Consider the following 20349-nt stretch of genomic DNA (forward strand, 5'->3'; position numbering starts at 1 on the left):
TGGCCTACAATGGCTATTTCCAGTCATTAGGCAAAAGATTAGGTGGTCACCATTTTATTATTTGTAGCCTCTAGCTGGCCTCCCTATTGACTTTGCTTCTTGGAAGCCTGTGATTCATGGGCCAAATGCCAAGTGCCCAAATCACCATCATGTGACTAGGAATTCTGGGATGGTTGCAACTATGATGACTCGTTGCAAGTCTCCTTGTTTGTTGCTGTCTTAACTTTGAATGGTTGCTGAACAAGTGGCCACTGAATGAGGACTACCTGTATTTGGAACTGTAGTCTCAAATTTGATTGATTCTCTTCTTATTTTCAGGCCATTCAGTGCGGTATCCCTATCCCCATCATTACCTTGAGTGTTTATATTATTATTTTGTTCTTATTCTCCTTCTCCTCATAAACAAGGCCATGTTCTGAACCAGCCCTCTTCTGGCCTTGCAATAAGGCAAACCCCTATTCAGAAAGAAGAGACTGGAGAGCGTCCAAGGCTAAAAGGCATCTGCCAAGATTTATTACGCAGTTAACAAAAACACTAGAGCTTGTCTTCTCAAGCGGAAAAGTTGCTTTCAGCAACCAGCCCCTCCCCAAACACTCCTTTTATAGAGAGCTCAGGGCGTGGTCTCCCTGTGCCTCCTCCCGAGGAGTCCCGCAGCCTTTCTTTGTTTGTTCCTGCTCGACTGCCTCCTGCGTCGGGCGTCCTTGAACAGGGCCAGCTGTGGGTCATCTTCCTCCGCACTCTCGGGCTCACGCAGCTGAGAAGAGGTCCCCGGCTGAGGGCTCTGCAAAGCCTCCAAACCGTCATCAGCCGGTTCGTTTCCCTCCTCCCCCTCATCTGAGTCATCCGATACATCGGAGCCGGCTGTCGGACCCACAGGCTGGCCCTGAGTCACAACAGGCCACAGCGAAACAACAAAACCTACGATGAGAGTTATCAACAATAAAATCTTTAATCATAATGTCAAGACACTAAAAACAATAAAATACAGCAAATAAAATAAAGTTTGTTTAGTAAACAGGTAGGGATATTCATTCATTTGTTCATTCATCATATTTACATAGCTGCTCATTTCATAGAAAAATGAAGGATCGCTATGTGAACATTCTTTGTCAGGCTTCCTGAAAATTTCAAGTTTTATTACATCCCTGTGAGATTAAGAAAACAAGTAATTCAGGCATTTTCTCTGTACTGAAATAATTCTTATGTGACAAACTCATCATCACTTTACCTACACACCTGAATTCATCCCAAGCTTCTATTGGAGGTCATTTTTAAGGGAGAATATGATTTTCTAGTTTGAAGACACCTGTATAGAATTATTTCTGGTATTAATGTTCTGTATATTATTTGCCCTTTTCCTTGTTATTAAGAGTTTGCTTTATTTTCTACTTGGCAGAGCTGCTGCATTAGAACAATTTAAATCGTTGGGTGCTGAGCCTCTGGAAGTTGACATGAAGGAATCTGGGGAAGGCCAAGGAGGTTATGCAAAAGAGATGTCCAAAGAGTTTATTGAAGCTGAAATGAAACTCTTTGCTAAACAATGTGAAGAAGTTGATATCATTATTACAACAGCACTTATTCCCGGTACATACATTCATTTTTCTCTAGAATGTTTGATTGGAGTAATAATCTTTGCTCCAACTCATATTGAAGAAAGTAAGTTAAAGGCCAGGAATTTATTGTCTGTACTTCTGGAATGGTGACTGACATGACCTAGGTACTCGACAAGGTGGTGAGTTTTGCACTATGCAGCAAGTTTGTGGTCCAAATGGCCCCTTCCATGTTTATACAGGTAGTCCATAAGTTATGACATAATGGAGCCTGCCTATCACAGTCGTAACTCACGACAGTCATAAAGCGAGTTGTTTTTTTTACAGTTATTAATCACCACAATCACTAAGTGAACTTGCTCTCATTAACCAAACACTGCGGTTGTTAAGCAAACCAATGGTTTGCTATGGGTACTGTATTACTGAAAAGCAGAACTAAATACCAATTTCCAGAAAACCGTCATAAAATGCAATAATTTGGGATGCTGTAACATGCAGCCTGGCTGTCCCATGCCCAAAATAAGGTCACGTGACTGGTGGGGACTGTCTGTTGGCACATTGAATCCATAAAGTACCTCTCAGGTAGGTTTTTCGAAGCTTGGAATGGTTACTAAGTGACCAGTTGTAAGTCAAGGACTACCTGTAAGTTTCTGTAAGTAAGACTGATTCTCTGGAAATTTCCAGAACTGAAAAAGCTTAAGTGTTCTTTTTATCTAGAGAAAAATGATAGAACGGGTTATTAAGTACAGCTTACAACTTTAGAATATTGTTCTTTTCAGGTAAAAAAGCTCCGATCCTCTTTCGAAAAGATATGATTGAATTGATGAAGGAAGGGTCAGTGGTTGTAGATCTAGCTGCTGAAGCAGGGGGAAATATTGAAACTACAAAGCCAGAGGAACTCTATGTTCACAAGGTAACTTTGTCAGGTTCTTTATAGCTGTACTTTTTAAGTATAAAGTAAGGAGTTTCTAACCTAACTCTCCCAGCATAGTGCTCTGTGAAGTGGTTATTTCCTGGTATTTCTTGTCTCCAAAATATTTAGGGTTCTGAATATGGTAGTTATCTCATACTTAAACTTAGTAAGTTTCCTTACTTTGTTTACTCACAGCTAAGTGGAACAAATGTGCAACAGATTTGTTTTAGTCAATATTGGTAAAATGTTTAATATATTTAGTGTTCCATGGGCAGACACATGCAATATACCAACTACTTGGGTTTGATAACAAGTTGTCCTCAATCTATGACCATTACATTCAGCAATCTTTCAAAGTTATGATAGTGAATGGTGGTTATGATCAGTCCTTGGAGTTCCAGCTGTCCCAGCACACTATGGTCATCGATTCACTCTTATGATTGGTTGCAGTGCCCTGTGATCAGATGATTACCATTTGCAACCTTCCTTTCCGGCTTCCCCAGAATGTCAGTGGGAAAGTCAACAGGGAAGTTGCAGGTTGCTGGGCTAAGTTTCCCCAATCCATTCCTCCTCCCCCAGCTCCTCAGCACTTACACAATGCTGGCCACTTGCATATCTCTGTCCCCAGCCCACCTCTCTCATAGCTTTGCTGACCTTTGCTGCATCCTTGCCTACCTTCTGTGATGCATCTTTTTAGCGTACTCTTGGGCACCCTCTCCAACCCACACCACACACTCCCTAATTCTCATCTCACCCTCTGAGCCACACTGCATCTCCATGCACCATTTTGCTTCCTCCTCCACTTGGCACCCACCAGTCTGGGACTTGCAGTTTCCAGCTGGCTTTCCTTCTCAATTTGATTGTGGGAAGCCAGCAGAAAGTTGCCTCACCTAATGGACTGTGGGAGTCAGTTAACAACAACAGCTGGGACTGCAGCAGTTACCTTCACTAAGCGATTCGGTCATGCTTTATGATGGCATAAAGCTTAGCTATGGAAATTGTGGTACCAATTGCCATTATAAGTTGAGGGCTACCCTTATTTCCTTGTACTTTTTTTTCAAATTGTGCTATAAATAAATAGGCCCATGAAAATAGATAAAATAAAAATATGAAAGCACGAAGTATGTTAATTCAGGTTTTTCTAATTTAACGAATAATTCTTTTGTTTAAAAAAAACAGGTCAAGGTATCCTAATTGAGCTCCTAAACTAGATTTGATAGAAGACTTTCAGACATGGCTAGATTATAATCTTGATTGTAAGCAATAAAGCTATTCACAACAGTTAATTGCCTGAAGATATAAATTCCTTTTATAGCTTCAGTATTTCAACTTAATAGCTTCTTCCTCCTGGTTTTCTGAAACAATAGATACTTGTTGTTCTTGGAGGCCTTGAAACCAAGTTGCACTGTGTTTACTTAACAGTCACCTTCATCCTAAGAATCACTACTTCTCACTCTAACCCTTATATTTGTTAATCAGGGTCAGCCTATCATCATGGAAGATGCCCCATATAAACTCAGAAATTGCTTTCAAAAAGTTAATAGGAAAACAGTTGCTTTATTTATGTTAATATTTACTGTCATGACTAGATTTAGATTTTGAAGAAATGGATTTTCTTTTTCCTTTTCTTCCCACAAATTATTTCTAAGTTTATTTAATCATATGTACAAATATATGACAAAAGGGCATGTAGAACTTTAGTATCTTCTGGAAAAGTTAGATATGTTAGGCCTGTAACCCTGAAAAATTGGCCCCAGGTAGCAGCAACAATATTGGACAAGGTAGATAAAGAATCTGACTTGGCATAAAGCACTTTCTTATGTTCTTTCATCTGTATTTTTGTTGTCTACAGGGAATCACACATATAGGTTACACAGACCTGCCCAGCAGAATGGCAACTCAAGCTAGTACCTTGTATTCAAATAACATCACAAAGCTCCTAAAAGCCATCAGCCCAGACAAAGAAAACTTTTACTTTAACGTAAAGGATGAATTTGATTATGGTACTCTTGACCACGTTGTTAGAGGAACAGTGGTAATGAAGGTAAAGGGGCTCTTTTTTTTCTGAAGCTGAGGATGTATATTTTATTTAAGTAATGTTGTTTATGTCTCTGCATTTGAATTTCCTGTGAGTGAAATACAGTCATTCCCATTTTGAAATGTATTTTGCAAGGAAAGTAGCTTATTTTTCATTTACTATTTAAAATTAATATTATTAAGAAATGTTGTTGATATGCTATTTGGTTAGGATCCTTGACTTCAGAAGGATTAAAATGTGGATTGCTAGGTTTTATGCTTGAAAAATCCCTTTGAGGTGGTCATTATAACTTTTATTTATTTATTTGATTTCTGTAGCCACACATCTCAAATGACTTTTGGCAGCATACACTGTAAATATGTAAAAATAAAACAATAAATATACATGATGACCAAGTAAAATTGGTGACAGGGAACTTCCCATTCAACATCTTTGGTTACATATTTCTCCTTCCCTTTTAACTCAATTGAATAAGAAAAGGAAGGCCCAAGGATATGACCGGCATAAAGAGTTCGGACACGGAAGGCAAAGAAAATCTGTGTGCATCTGGGTATTAGACAAAATTAATGAGAAAAATATATGGCTGCTATGATGAAAGTGGTTAAAGTTTAATTGGGAAACCTAAGTGCCCCTCTGCCCATGGAGAGGAAGATCTTTAGGGTGCCCAAGTATGAAACCTATAATATTGACAGTCTTCCCTCCGCCCGGTGCGTTCCCACAGAGAGGGCCTCCTCAGGGTGCCACCGGTCAGAGAATGTCGGCTGGTGGCCCCCAGGGGGAGGGCCTTCTCTGTGGGCGCCCCGGCTTTATGGAATCAGCTGCCGGTTGAGCTCTGGATGGCACCTGACCTTTGCTCCTTCCGACGCGGTCTGAAGACCTATCTATTTGAACAAGCCGGCCTGGCCTGATGGGGGATGTGTTGGGGTTTTTATTGTGGATTTTTTATTACCATCTATTGTTTTAGCTCGGGCTCCTATTTAATTCTTTTTTAATTTTTGTATTCTGTATTTTTATATCTGCCCTGTTCACCGCCCTGAGTCCTTCGGGAGAAGGGCGGTATACAAATATAATTTTATTTATTTTATTTTATTTATTTATTTAGTTATATTTATATACCGCCCTATTCCCTGAGGACTCAGGGCGGTTTACAGGGAATTAAAAATCCAAAATACAAAAATTAAGAACCAAATTAAAAAATATTAAATTAACCCTGTAGTCAGTTAAAAAGAACCCCAAATTAAAAATTCCTCTTCAGTCTGGGCCCGAGAGCTCGAAGAGCCAGGTCTTCAGGCCCCGGCGGAATGATCGAAGGTCGGGGGCAGTTCTCAGCTCCACCGGCAGCTGGTTCCAGAGGGCAGGCGCTCCCACCGAGAAGGCCTTATCCCTGGGTGTCACCCGCCGGCAGTCTCTTACCGGCGGGACCCTGAGCAGACCCTCCCTGTGGGAGCGCACTGGGCGAAGGGCATTTGATGCCGGCAGCAGGTGTTCCCTCAGATATCCCGGACCCAGGCCATGTAGGGCTTTATAGGTGATAACCAGCACCTTGAATTTCACCCGGAGGGCAACCGGAAGCCAATGCAGCTCACGGAGTAGAGGTGTTACATGGGAGTATCGGGAAACCCCCATTACAACTCGCGCGGCCGCATTCTGCACCAGTTGAAGCCTCCGAGTGGTCTTCAAGGGCAGCCCCATGTAGAGAGCGTTACAGTAGTCCAAACGGGAGGTCACAAGCGCATGAGTAACTGTGCGTAGGGCGTCTCGGTCCAGATAGGGACGCAACTGGCGCACCAGGCGAACCTGGGCAAAAGCCCCCCTGGTCACGGCTCCTATATGGTCTTCGAAATTGAGCCGTGAATCCAGGAGGACGCCCAAGTTGCGAGCCCTATCGACGGGGGGTAACACCTCACCCCCCATCATTAAGGATGGAATAACTTGGTTAACCCGAGATGCCGATATGCACAGCCACTCAGTCTTGGCGGGATTGAGACGAAGCCTGTTTCTCCCCATCCAGACCTGAATCGCCTCCAGGCACTGGGACATCACGGAGAGGGCATCACTGGGTTTTGGTTCGGGGTGGAAAGAAAAAGTTGGGTATCATCAGCGTACTGATGATACCCCACCCCAAAACCACGAATGATCTCGCCCAGCGGCTTCATATAGATGTTGAACAGGAGAGGCGAGAGAACCGACCCCTGAGGGACTCCACAAATGAGAGACCTCGGGGCGGATCTCTGCCCTCCTGTCAACACCGACTGCGAGCGGCCCTGGAGGTAGGAGGAGAACCACCGTAAAACGGTGCCTCCCACTCCCAGCCCCCTGAGACGCCGCAGTAAGATACCATGGTCGATGGTATCGAACGCCGCTGAGAGATCTAATAGGACCAGGACAGAGGAGCAACCCCTGTCCCTAGCCCTCCAGAGATCATTCACCAGCGCGAATGAATACTAAATACTAAATACTACTGAAATATCCATGAGAAGCTGCCACTAGTAATGGTGGGAAAAATGTACATTGAAGGCCCTGGATCCAAAGTCTCTTCCTTCCTGTGACACCCCCATAACATCAGCCTGAATTTGCTACAACCGTGAAGTTGATTTACTTTCTGCCAACCAGATTCAACAGACTAGGAGTCCATGTATTGTCTTCCGCAAATGTACTTTGGAATTCCTTCCCAAAAGACAAATTACCTTGTCTATTGCTTTGTCCGTTACCTTAATTCAGGGGTGTCAAACTCAATTTCATTGAGGGCCGCATCAGCATTGCGGTTGCCCTCAAGGGGCCGGGTGGGTATGGCCAGGGTGGGTGTGGCCTACTGGGTGGGCGTGGCTAGACTGTGTATGGCCTACTGGGTGGGCGTGGCCAGCTCTACATCGTTGGCATCAAGGGTGCCTATGGGGGCCTGGGCAGGAGTGGGACAGATCTGAGGGTCTCTGGCAGAAGGAGGGTCTCTGGGCCAGGGCCAAGGCAGTGGGGGCCGTTCCCTCACTGTTTCCAGGATGGCTTTGCGGGCCACATGAAACCACTTCGCGGGCCGCATCCGGCCCCCGGGCCTTGTGTTTGACATGTCTGCCTTAATTTATTCAGCCAGGTGTTTCCTGATGCATTAGGATTGCAAATCAGACTATCCTAGTCAGTAGTTTTGAAGGAGTATGGGAGCTGAAGCATTTTCAGGGTGCCCTGTTGCCAAAGACTACTTTAACTTAATCAAAAAGAAGAAAACCTGTCTAGATATCAAAGTCACCGCTCCCTTTATATTTCCCTTTTTGTTTTTCTATTGCAACTTTGAAGGTTTTGTTGACTCAGAGACTGTGGTTTTTGAATCATTAATGTAAATCACTTGATCTTTTAATTAAGCCTTTAGTTCTTCTTTCTTCTTAGGATGGGAAAGTGATTTTCCCAGCACCACCTCCTAAGAACATTCCTCAGGCAGCACCTGTGAAGCAGAAGACAGTGGCAGAGCTAGAAGCAGAGAAAGCTGCTACTATTACACCTTTTAGAAAAACGTTGACCTCTGCTTCTGCCTATACAGCAGGTGAGAAATGAGTGCCACTCTTCGGCTTTTCTGGAATTTGCTGACACAGTTAAGGGCTGGACTTGCCCAATCCAAGAAAATGCAACTTACTTTATTTTTGCCATTGTTCAGATGTGTGGATATCAATTCTCAGAATTTTTTTCATAGATCATGTTGGCTGGAGAATTCTTGGAGTTAGACCAGGCATGTGAAACCCGTGACGTCATGTGACGTTGCACGACGTATTGTGATTTTTGACATGCCTGAGTTAGACAATCCAAGATGACAGACTCAGTCATTCAAATCCAGTAGCATGACCTTAAAGCTGGTAAACTGTCAAATGGGACATCTGTTGAGCAATATAGAATTCCTGTAGACCACACTCTTTACCATCTAATCTTGGCAGACAGAATCTTGGCAGAGAGAGATTGTCTCTTCTCCTATATGTTAGTTCAGCCAAGACTTAGTGATTTACAGTATATCAGCATTTTCATCCAGGATTAACTCCTAGATCATAGGTGTTGACGTAGGTGGAATTTTACAAGGTACAAGGGAATGTCTTTTATGCTATCATTTTCTAACTATACTACAAACTGCCATTTTTCTCCTTGTAACTGCTAAGTTGCACCGTATGTCCCTCTGCTCTTTCTTGCTTCAGTGTTTGCTCCCTGGCCATTTTTTCTTTTCCATTCACCTACATTTTCCTGGGACAGTTCTTAACATTAGGCCATTGTAGTTCAGATCCCTGTCTCCAGACTTCTTCTAGCATAAGTAAAGATTTAAGGGGGTGCCCTTCACCTAGATGCTTTTCTAACAAGTGTCTAATGGGGTAAACTCCTTTAGAGTCACACCATTGGTGCTCTTACTTGTGTGGTGACCTCAGTTATTCAGGGCTGTGTTAGACGAGGCTATGGAAACCGATTCAAAATTGAATGGGCTGTCTCTAATGAGAACACACAATTAACGGTTTAAGGGAGCTGTTTTCCATAAATTGCCAGCCAGTTAGTATATACATTCTGCCTCGATCACTGCCTACCTGAAACAAACCATGGTCACCTTAGCCTCCATTCACAGGGAGGTGATGACAGTATTCCAAAAGACTGATTTTTGTTTTGTTTTGCAGGAATTGCTAGCGTGCTTGGGCTGGGTATTGCCTCTCCCAATTCAGCTTTCACTCAGATGGTGACAACCTTTGGTTTGGCTGGGATTGTTGGATACCATACTGTATGGGGTGTGACTCCTGCACTCCATTCACCACTCATGTCAGTGACTAATGCCATCTCAGGTACAACTATAACTTTATTTATTTTATTCAGTTTGGTACTATCCGACTGAGGAGATTCTGGGTGGCTAGAATAAAGACAGACATACTGTATAAGAAAAACAAGACCTAGCAAAGAAGAAGCTGGAAAATTCAGTAACGACCCAAACATTCCACAAGTTCCAATGGGCAGCAGGGTGTTCAGCCAGCCTAGGCCAATGCTTGGGATATCAACCAGATCTTTTATCCCTCTAGATGCCAACAGGGTAAAACCTACATGGATTTCAGAGGGAATCATTCCAGAGGGCAGGCACTGGAATGAGAAGACATGCTTCCTGGGTCTGATTAATCGAAAGAACCTGGAGTATACCAACCCTGTCAGCTGAAATTAATTGGACAAATATTTTGGCAGATAGGTAGTCCCTCAAGTAATGGGCCCTATGCCATGTAGGGCTTTATGGGCCATAACCAACCCCTTGAATCACATCTGGAACCAAGCTGGCAACCTGTATAGCTTGTAGAACAGAAATCTCACAGGGGTATATCAAGGCATAATTTGCTGTGCTGCATTCTGAATCCGTTGAAGTTTCTGAACTCAAGGGCAGCTCCACACACAGTGCATTACGATATAAAAGATGAGGTGGCTAGCACATATGGGTCTGAAGGACCTCCTGATCCAGGAGCAGGTATGTTTGGTGCAAATACTTCTTTTGAACATTAATAGTTCTGTTCTTACTCTCCTGTGATTGGGGAGAAATTTTATACATTAAAAATGAAAATATGTGAATGGAACTAGTGTGTATCTGAGTTATGTGTTAATTATGATTGTCTATTTGAGAGTGCAGTTGATGGCAGTTCATACTTTCTGTATTCTGAAGCTCAAAGCTTTCCTTACCTATTTTTGCCATTAGAGCGAGTGCTATAATGTCTTCAAAATATAGGTTATATATTTTATATATACTTTATTACATATTACAGTTATTACAGTGTTTTCCAACCTGGAGCATCCAGATGTTGGGCTTTAACTTCTATATTCATTCTAGCACTGCCGCTACGCATGTTGCCAGACATACTAGAATCAAAGTCCAAAACACCTGGAGTACATCAGGATGGAAAAGAATAATCTAGACCTACTTCATCTTATCTTTTATTTGCTCTTGTAGTCAACCAGTAATGAACAAAAGCTATAAATATAGTTCCTAAGTATGTGTAGAAGTACTGCAGAACTTTCAAAGCCTATCTCCTAGAAGTCTTAAAGTCTCCCAAAGTTAATTTTTGCACTGTTTATGGCAAAGATTATCACTTGAGAAGCAGACCAAATAGACTAAAAGCTTTGTACCAGTCCTTATTTAGTCCAAAAGATGGATTGCCAAATTTACTAATAAGCTTCTAACTCTGCATTCCACCTGTGGTTGCTCCTGAGTCATATTTAATGTTGAAGGACTATGCCAAGTTCCAACTTCTGATTGGCCAAGATGTTGACAAAACATCATGGCAACTTTTGAATTATCATCCCTTTGAGTAGGCCGGGCATGGAAACGGACTGTGAGTTCTAGTCCTGGCTTAGATATGAAAACTGGCTGGGTGACTTTGGGCCAATCACTCTCAGCTCAGCCCATTGATGTGTGGAAAATAGAAGGAGGAATAGAAGGAGTATATATGTTTGCTGCCTTGAATTATTTATATATATAAAAATAAAGACAGAATAAGAAATGTCAGAATCTTTAAAAAGGTAACAATGTTTTCTCTCCCTCCTAAAACCCAGGCAGTTTTAACTTCTTTCTCATTTTGTTTGACTTTCCTGGACCGAGTTCATCTCTTGCTAATAGCCTCTGCATATTTTGTCCAAGGACCTTTCTGTTTTGCTCTATGTAGCAATACAGCATAGATTTCCATAATAAAGAATGCATTGGGTAGATGTTTGTATGCCACACATTTCTTAATTTGATAACCTTTGTTGACTAGCTGCAGGCATTCTTAAAAAGAAAGGTGTGGTAGAGAAAAGTCTGTTGTATGTTCCTAATCCGTGAAAAGATCTGAAATTACAAAATTTTAAGTCTTTAGACTATGTATAGCAAATAAATACAGGTAGTCCTTGACCTGTAACCAGAATTGGCAGCAGTATTCCTGTTGCTAAGCAAGTAGGTTGTTAAGTGAGTTGTGTCTGGTTTTATGATCTTTTTGCCACAGAAGGGCTCATTTAGTGAATCACTGTAATTGTTAAGTGAATTGTGCAGTCGTTAGGCAAATACGGCTTCCCCCATTGGCTTTGCTTGTCAGAAGGCGACTGGGAAGATTGCAGATGACGATCAGATCAGATGGCAGCTGGATGCTGCAAACATCCAAGCAGCCAAATTTTGATCATGTGACCGAGGGGATGTTGTGACAGACGTAGGTGGAAAGACTGGTTTGTCAGTCCCTCTTTTCAGTGTCATTGTAACTTTGAACCAACTGTAAACGAATGGTTGTAAGTCAAGGACTACCTGAATATAGCAAATAACTGCATGCAAAGAAATGATTTTGATCTAGGCATTCTTTGTTCAATTACATTGAATTTTATATAGTCTTTATAAAGGATATGGTTAAAGTGAGGTTAAGGCCGAATTTAGTAATGCTTTGGGGAGGGTTCTTTTGATCCGTTGGGACAGCAGTAGATCCCACAAAGCTCCCCCCCCCAAAAAAATGAAAAAAGTACAAGAACTAGTTTTATAACAGGAATGGAAAGCAAAGGAGAGAGGCTACAAATCATGAGAAGAGGACTGAGGAAACGAAAGAACATACTTTGGCATCAGTTCCATGAGGGGGTCTACCTATGTAATTAAAGACTTAAAATGCATTTTGTGGAGGATATGCTGGTACTAATTAGTCAGGATAATCAGAATTACATCTTGCAAACAGAAGCGCTTCTCTTTTGCTACAAGGATCTCAGTGCTGTTGATGTTTTTTCTTTTTCAATAGGACTGACTGCTGTTGGCGGATTATCACTGATGGGAGGGGAATACTTACCTGGAACTCTACCTCAGGGCCTTGCTGTTCTTGCTGCTTTTATTTCCTCTGTCAACATTGCAGGTACCAAGCAGCTCCTAGCTTTCCTACTTCCTATCTTGAAAACCTTCCTATCTTCAAAAGTGGTGCTGAGTAGAGTAACTCAAAAGGTACAATTTTCTTGGGTGCTTGGTTTGCTTGAGAGAGTCTAGCAAACAAAGTGAGTTTAAAGCTTTTGGGCGATAGCAACAAAATCCATCAGATGTTGTAAATGGAATATCTTCCCTTCTGGATCTGACCTGGCTTCTTTGGATGTTTTTTTGTATAATTTCTGGCCAGTGCCACAAGGTTTTCCAATAATTCTCAGCTTAAAGGTTTCTTGAAGCCAGAGCTACTTCAGTATTTTGATGTAATTGATGGTATACCTCAAATGTTCCAATAATAGTAATTGTTCTGCATTATTCCTTGCTTTTCTTGCCTGAATCAAAATGTTGCATAGCCAGATAATAAACCTTCATAGAAAAGACTGACAATTTCCTAGTTAATTGAATCTGTGGATTCACTATAACACTTCTTAGTTTTCAGAACCTAATTATTATTATTTTTTATTATTTTTGTGGCATAGGTGGTTTCCTGGTCACTCAGAGAATGCTGGATATGTTCAAGCGCCCTACTGACCCTCCTGAATTCAATTATTTATATTTGTTGCCTGCTGCTTTGTTTATAGGAGGATATGGGGCAGCACTGCAAAGTGGTTATAACATTGAACAGGTACGAAGATTGCTCAGGCATCCATAGATCCATTTTTTTCATACAAGTCTACAGTCTTGTGAACAGGTTATTAAAGGCCACATGATGCCGATTTGCTAAGATGTAGTCTATCTTACTTTTGTCTGAAGTCTTTCTATGCTCTCTAGGATGAAAAGGGAGTCTAGCACTTGTGGAGGAAAAACAACATTTATAGTACCTCATAAGTCCTTGACTTAAAAAGTAAACATTCAAAGTTACAGTAGTGCTGAAACAAGTGACTTACAACTAGAGATGGGAAGGCCTGGAAAAAACCTGGAAAAATTTGGGGGAAAAAACAGGGATTTGTTTCCCCTCCCCCCCCTTCCCCCCAAAGCTATTTGGAAAACAACAGAAAAAAAGTTTTTTGGGCGAAAGGCCTGGAAAAAACTAGAAAAATTGGAAAAAGCCTGTTTCCCCCCCCTAATTTTTCCAGTTTTTTTTCCAGACTTTCCCATTTCTAAGTTACAACCTGTTTTCACATTTCCAGCCATTGTAGCATCCCCAAAATCACATTATAAAAATTTAGGCACTTGGCAACTGGCATGTATTTATGATGGTTGCAGTGCTCTGGTGTGTCTGTGTGTGTGTGTGTGTGTGTGTGTGTGTGTGAGAGAGAGAGAGAGAGAGAGAGAGAGAGAGAGAAAGAGAGAGAGAGAGAGAGAGAGAGAGAGAGAGAGAGAGAGAGAGATATTTGATCTTTATTTGCAAAACTCACAGACAGATTTACAGGCAATCAGTGGGGAAAGCCAGAATTACTTAATGACCATGTGATTCACTTAATGACTACAACAAAAAGCTTGCAAAATCACTTAAATCAATTTAATGATCACCTTGCTTAGTGACAGAAGTCCTGGTGCCAATTGTAGTTGTAAGTTGAGGACTTGCAAGAACCGTATCCTTGCAAATGGATTGGAGGATGATGATAATTTGTGTGTTTTGTTTTGATATGTGTTTTAAGTAAAACACTAAATAGCATTTTACTTAAGACCAGCTATTGTTTTCTTTGCTGCGATGAAATTAGAAATGGTAGTGTCCAATATAATAGTTACACAATTAGTAGCCAAGCCACAATGATATAGCTAGCGAAATATAACTTCTTGGTATAATCTTGGTAGGAAGAAAGAAGAAAGCTATTTTAAGAATATATTTATTTTCAAAAACTTCATTTCCTATGTTAATGTGATCCTTTAGACTGGAATGATAATGACCTCATTTGACAGAACTGGAAGTTGGTAGCCTCAAAAGTTCTTATACTCCTTGTAGCAATTCCAGTCCTGTTTCAGAAGACTGCTGTTACTATGCCTGAATATCAGAAATCATCTTTAGAGAAGATTTTCAGGTTCAAAGGAAATCTTGGTTAACCTTAACCATGGTTTGTGTTGTTTTAGATAGGAACCTGGCTTGAAAGTGAAGTTGTAGAGAAGGAAGTATGCATTTCCTAGTTTATTTCTTTATCCCCCCCAAAAAATTAACATCTGCACTATCCCAGTGACAGCATCGATTGAGCAGAGCATACTCTTTTTCAGTTGCCTGATCTTCTAGCAAAGGCAAAAACTGTATTGATATTATAAAAAAGCTGTGATCACTAACGAATATATTTCTTTTCCTTTGTAGCCAATCCTTATGTAAATTTTATTATATTAATTTGTCTGAAATAGTATAGGGCAGGGGTCTTCAAACTTGGCCCTTTTATGACTTGTGAACTTCAACTCCCAGAATTTGGAGTTAAAGTCCACAAGTCTTAAAAGGGCCAGGTTTGAAGACCCCTGGTATAGGGTTTCCTGTCTGAGCAGGGGGTTGGGCTAGAAGACCTTCTAACTCTATTATCATTATCAATCGCACAGTCAGCCTGATGTTCTGACTGGATTTGACATTTTTGTCTACCTATTGATCTGGATGTTTGATGTTTAATGGTTATTATTATCATTATCGTTACCATTACCATTAATAATACACCATCATCATCATCATCATCTAACAACAACAACAACAACAACAACAATAATAGCACAATCAGCCAGATGTTCAGACTGGATTTTACATTTTTGTCCACCTACTGAGTCCTTACCAAGGACCTGGGATTGGCAGACCTGGATGTTTGATGGTGTTTTTAATTGTTGTTGTTGTTGTTGTTGTTCTTCTTCTTCTTCTTCTTCTTCTTCTTCTTCTTCTTCTTCTTCTTCTTCTTCTTCTTCTTCTTCTTCTTCTTCTTCTTCTTCTTCTTATTATTATTATTATTATTATTATTATTATTATTATTATTATTATTATTTCCAGAGGTAATAACAACAACAATAATAAGTTGGAAGGGACCTTGGAGGTCATCTAGTCCAACCCCCTGCTAAGGCAGGAAACCATATACCCTTCTCTTCGTTAAACTACACATACCCAATTCCAGCAACCGTTCCCTATATGTTTTAGCCTCCAGATCTTCTATATAAATTATATAATCAGTTCTGCCTTTTCTTGGTGGTGATGATATTGCAACAATTTTGAACAGGCAGAACAAATTTCCTTTCGGCATGAGCCCACTCCATTGCAAACTGCCAGATTTTCTCAAAATCTCAGTTGGGCAGATATATATTTGTAGAGAAAACAGCATGGGCAGTGTCTGCTGTGTGGATTTTGAAACCTAACTAAACAGTGCTTTGTATCCTCATCAAATCAACAATTTTAAGTCCAATGTAAAAAATATGTCTATATTATTTTCATCTTTTAAAGATGATGTACCTGGGTTCAGGATTGTGCTGTGTTGGTGCTCTGGCTGGCCTTTCTACCCAAGGAACAGCTCGACTTGGCAATGCTTTGGGTATGATAGGTGTTGCTGGAGGTTTGGCAGCTACCCTGGGAAGTCTAAAACCATCAGTTGAGCTTCTGGCCCAGATGTCGGGTGCGATGGCCCTTGGTGGCACCATAGGTAAGTGCAAAGCAAAAGGAATGCATGATTTGAAAGACTTATCTAATTCTCTTGTACATCTGCAGTTAGGTGATGGGAAAGTAGATCTACTTGGAAGAAGTTATAGGACTGTTAGAATGTCATGTAAACCTGCTCTTTAGCTTTTTGTGTTTAGATCCTGATATTCCTCAAAATATATTTCTGATTAAATATATAATATAATTAAAGCACAAAATGCCAGTCACAGAGATCACAAGTCATGGTGATGTTGAAGAAGCAGTTGTTCTTATGGTATGTACTCTGATCTGAAGTATTGAGCGATGTTATCCCCTTTCACAGTTAACATGCAAGTGTTTTTTGTTTTTGCAGGTCTGACAATTGCTAAACGTATCCAGATTTCAGATTTACCTCAGCTAGTGGCTGCTTTCCATAGCTTGGTTGGCTTGGCTGCTGTTCTCACTTGTGTAGCAGAGTACATGATTGAATTTCCCCATTTTGCAACTGATCCAGCTGCAGGCCTCACAAAAATTGTGGCCTATCTTGGCACATACATAGGAGGTGTAACCTTTAGTGGCTCTCTTGTTGCTTATGGAAAACTACAGGGTAATTTCTCCTTTTTCCCCCATAGTGTGCTCTTTTTTCATACGTTTATGTGACATGTATTCAGTATCTATTTAGTTTGGCTTAAATTGTGCTTTAATTGTGAGCTTAAATGGACTCCAGAAGATGGTAGAGGACAGGAAGGCCTGGAGGAACATTGTCCATAGGGTCGCGATGGGTTGGACATGACTTCGCAGCTAACAACAACAAAATTGTGCTAAGATGTTAATCTTTCACAGCTTGGTGACATTAGATTTCAAATACTGTAATTATCTGCCAACATTAGAGTGTGTGAAGATCATTCCATAGGAAAAAACTGTAATTGGTCCATATATGGGCTTTATGGTGTCAGGTATGAATTCTGTTGTTCCTTCACATGCTTCAAAATGTGCTGCATATGGAAAACTAATATGTCAGATAGAACCATGTTTTGCTTAATAATTGACAAGGTAGAACTAGATGGGGTAGAGGCCAGATGTAACTTACTTACACAGTGAGCATTATGCTGATCATCTGAGAAACATCTGCAAGGTAAAATTGAACAGAAATACTTGGGAAAGTTTATCTTATGCATTTGTGCAAAATACAAAGTATTAATGCAGGCAATACCTATGGTACTCCAAGTCCTAGCATTTGTTTTAATTAAACTACAAGATTTTAGATTTCTTTGGGAGGGCAGTCTTCTGAGCCTGTAGACACTTTCCAATCTCATGCTCTCTGCCTACAATACTGAGTAGGATTATTGGGGGGCTAAAATGGAAGGAAAACATACGTTGAGCTCCTGGAAGATATAAATCTAGTAAATAAATAAAGGTTGGTCCTAAGTTCAGCTGTTTTGGTTGAGCCTCTTAGCAGCTTTGTATTCTGTTTTATAAGGCCCATATCACTGAAATCATGGAATTATAAATAGTAGAAAAAAATGTTTAGCCAAGTATCTGGTCCACGTGGACAACAATCTATAGTGAATTGTTAAGTATAAGATGTAGTTTTGTTAATATGACAGAGGAAAAAAGAGACCCAATATTGGGTCTGTGGGATTCATCCTGACTTGTTTTGCTGTGTCTGATTAGTTCCAGAATTTAAATTAAATTATTTTCATATTTATAGGTATCCTGAATTCTGCCCCACTCCTCTTACCAGGACGACATTTACTGAATGCTGGTTTGTTAACATTAAGCATAGGTGGAATGGTTCCGTACATGATGGATCCAAGTTACACAACAGGGTTGACTTGCTTAGGATCTGTGTCTGCCCTGTCTGCTGTAATGGTAAGCATGAATTCTAATAACTCATAAATAGTGAGTGAGATTGTTGTGTATGTAAATAGTTATTAATAAGGGAATTAGCTGATTGCAGAATAGCAGGGTTTTGAGCGGGAGATCCAGGTGCAATCATTGGTTGCAATAACCTAGGAGCGGGAAAATAAGCTCCATTGATTGGTTACAGTTCAAACACTACCCCTATAAAAGGTTGCAACATTTGACAGTTGACAGTTGACTTTGTGTATTCAATAAACTCGTTCATTGTTAAACCACTCTGGGTCCTCGTCTATCCGAACCAAACAATTGGCGACGAGGGTGGGATTGACAGAAGACCAGAGAATTGGCGGAATCGTCGCGCAAAGGCGGCAGAGTCAGAACGAGTCACAGTCAACCGAGCGGCCGCGGCAGAAAAGAAAATTCTCCGAATGGCGCAAATTGGGTCATTGAAGGAATTCGACCCAAACTTTCCCGAGGATTGGGAAGAATACATAGGGCAAGTCGAAGGGTTCCTGTTAGTGAACGGAATCACAGACGACCGTAAAAAAGCGGCAGCGCTATTGACGATTTGTGGCACACCGGTCTACAGAAGCGCTGTCGGACTGTGTCAACCGCAACCAGTCTCAAGCGTGCCTTACGCCGACCTCCTAGCCAAACTAAAGGTCCACTTTACACCAAGGAGGTCCGAACTCTTCTGGCGGCGCATCTTTGAGAAGAGAAACCAGAGACCGGGAGAATCCATACAAAAATTTGTCGCTGCCGTCAGGGAAGCCGCAGTACGATGTAAATACGATAATTTAGAAATAAGAATTCGGGACCGTGTAGTACTGGGCTTGCGTGATGAGCAGCTTCAAAACAGAATAATCGCCAAACCCACTGGCGATCTGCAGGAAGTGATTGACGAACTTCTAACGTACGAGTCCACCGGGTATCGCGACCCCCCCCGCAGCAGCATGGCAGCGGCGTCCGAGATCAATCAAGAGGGCTATGTGGACTGCGGGGAGGCGGACCAGCAGTGGGAAGAAGATATAGCCGAAATCTCCAGGCGGTTCGGAAAAATGGCGCCAAGACAACCCAGAAGTGAAGGGCCTGAACCTGCCTGTCGTCAACAAACCGCAACTCCACAAAGACAAGCGACGGCGACACAACGACCCTGGCGGGACACCACAACCAGACCGCGCGACATGGACAACCAGAACCGGTGTGGCAGCTGCGGAGGCAACCATCCCCGCGCATCTTGCCGATTCCGTACCGCAAAGTGCAGGGCATGCGGCAAGATCGGCCACATCCAGGCCATCTGTAGGAGCCGTGTTCGTGACAACCGCCTTCACGAAGTCGATGTGTGGGCCGAGGGTAAGGTAACCCCTTGTTTCAGTGGCAAGGAGACCCCTAAACCCTGGGTTAAAATTCCAAATCTAGGGGAGGTGGCGCGTGTCAGCCAGAGGAGACAGGGAAAAGGTTACAATTTTCCTGGAGGAAAATTAAAAATCACAGTCCACCTGCAAGGGGTCCCTTGCAGAATGGAAATAGACTCAGGGGCTTCAGTGTCAATAATTTCCACTGAAACCCTTGAGAGGATCGAACAAATAAGTGGAAGGAAAATTCCACTTAATTCAACAAATATTCAATTAACTGATTTCCAAAAAAGCCCCATAAAAATAAAAGGAAAGATCAGCCTTAGCGTTAAATTTAAGGGATTTAAGGGGGTCTTAGAATTAATAGTTACGGAGGGACATAGGACTAGCTTAATAGGGGTTAACTGGTTCCCTGCCCTGGGCATTTGGATTGGGGGGATAAATTCAGTAATTAAAAATAAGACCCTCGAATCAGTCTGCAATGAATTTGCAGACGTATTCGATGGGTCTTTGGGTAGGTACAAAGGGCCCCCAATTAAATTTAACCTAGACCCCTCTGTAAAACCAATCAGGCTTAAGGCCCGAAGGGTACCTTTCGCCCTAAAGGAAAAAATCGAGGCCGAGCTCGACAGGCTTGTAGGCCAAGGGGTATTAGAACCTGTTGAGGGTGGTTTGTGGGAAACGCCGATTGTCACACCCCTCAAACCCAATGGGGATGTGAGAATCTGCGCTGACTACAAGGCCACCCTGAACATTGGAATGAAAAAGCATGCTTACCCGGTCCCGACGGTGAAGCAGGTCCTCGCCACGATCCAGGACGGCGCCATGTTTGCCAAGCTAGACTTGGCGCATGCGTACTTACAGTTGACTGTTTCTAAAGAGGCTGCAGAGGCACAGACAATTGTTACCCACAAGGGGGCGTTCCGAGTCCACAGACTGCAATTTGGTATTGCAGCAGCTCCAGGCATCTTCCAAGAAGTGATGGAGAGGACCTTAAAGGGCATACCTGGAGTATGCCCTTACTTTGATGATGTCCTGATAGCTGGAAAAGATGAGGAAATGTTAGTAGAGCGGCTGGAACAGGTACTGGGTAGATTGAGGAGGGCTGGATTGAAACTAAAAAGGGAAAAATGTAGCATAGGGGTTAAATCCACTGATTTTTTGGGGTTTAGGATTGACAAAAATGGAATCC

The 20349-nt window shown here is 41.8% G+C and overlaps 1 protein-coding gene across 1 annotated transcript in view; it reads left to right on the forward strand.

Moving 5' to 3' along the window:
- The window catches only part of NNT (nicotinamide nucleotide transhydrogenase), a 73003-nt gene that overhangs the window by 23978 nt on the left and 28676 nt on the right, over positions 1-20349 (forward strand). The window contains exons 7-16 of the mRNA XM_081320814.1: positions 1397-1584; positions 2330-2463; positions 4316-4507; positions 7880-8033; positions 9136-9297; positions 12232-12342; positions 12884-13029; positions 15769-15964; positions 16313-16546; positions 17651-17811. Coding sequence (XP_081176940.1) covers positions 1397-1584; positions 2330-2463; positions 4316-4507; positions 7880-8033; positions 9136-9297; positions 12232-12342; positions 12884-13029; positions 15769-15964; positions 16313-16546; positions 17651-17811 — 1678 coding nt within the window. The remainder of the gene's footprint in view (positions 1-1396; positions 1585-2329; positions 2464-4315; positions 4508-7879; positions 8034-9135; positions 9298-12231; positions 12343-12883; positions 13030-15768; positions 15965-16312; positions 16547-17650; positions 17812-20349) is intronic.

Source organism: Vipera berus (assembly GCF_964194415.1).
Source record: "Vipera berus genome assembly, chromosome: 2".
NCBI classification, from domain to species: Eukaryota; Metazoa; Chordata; class Lepidosauria; order Squamata; family Viperidae; genus Vipera; species Vipera berus.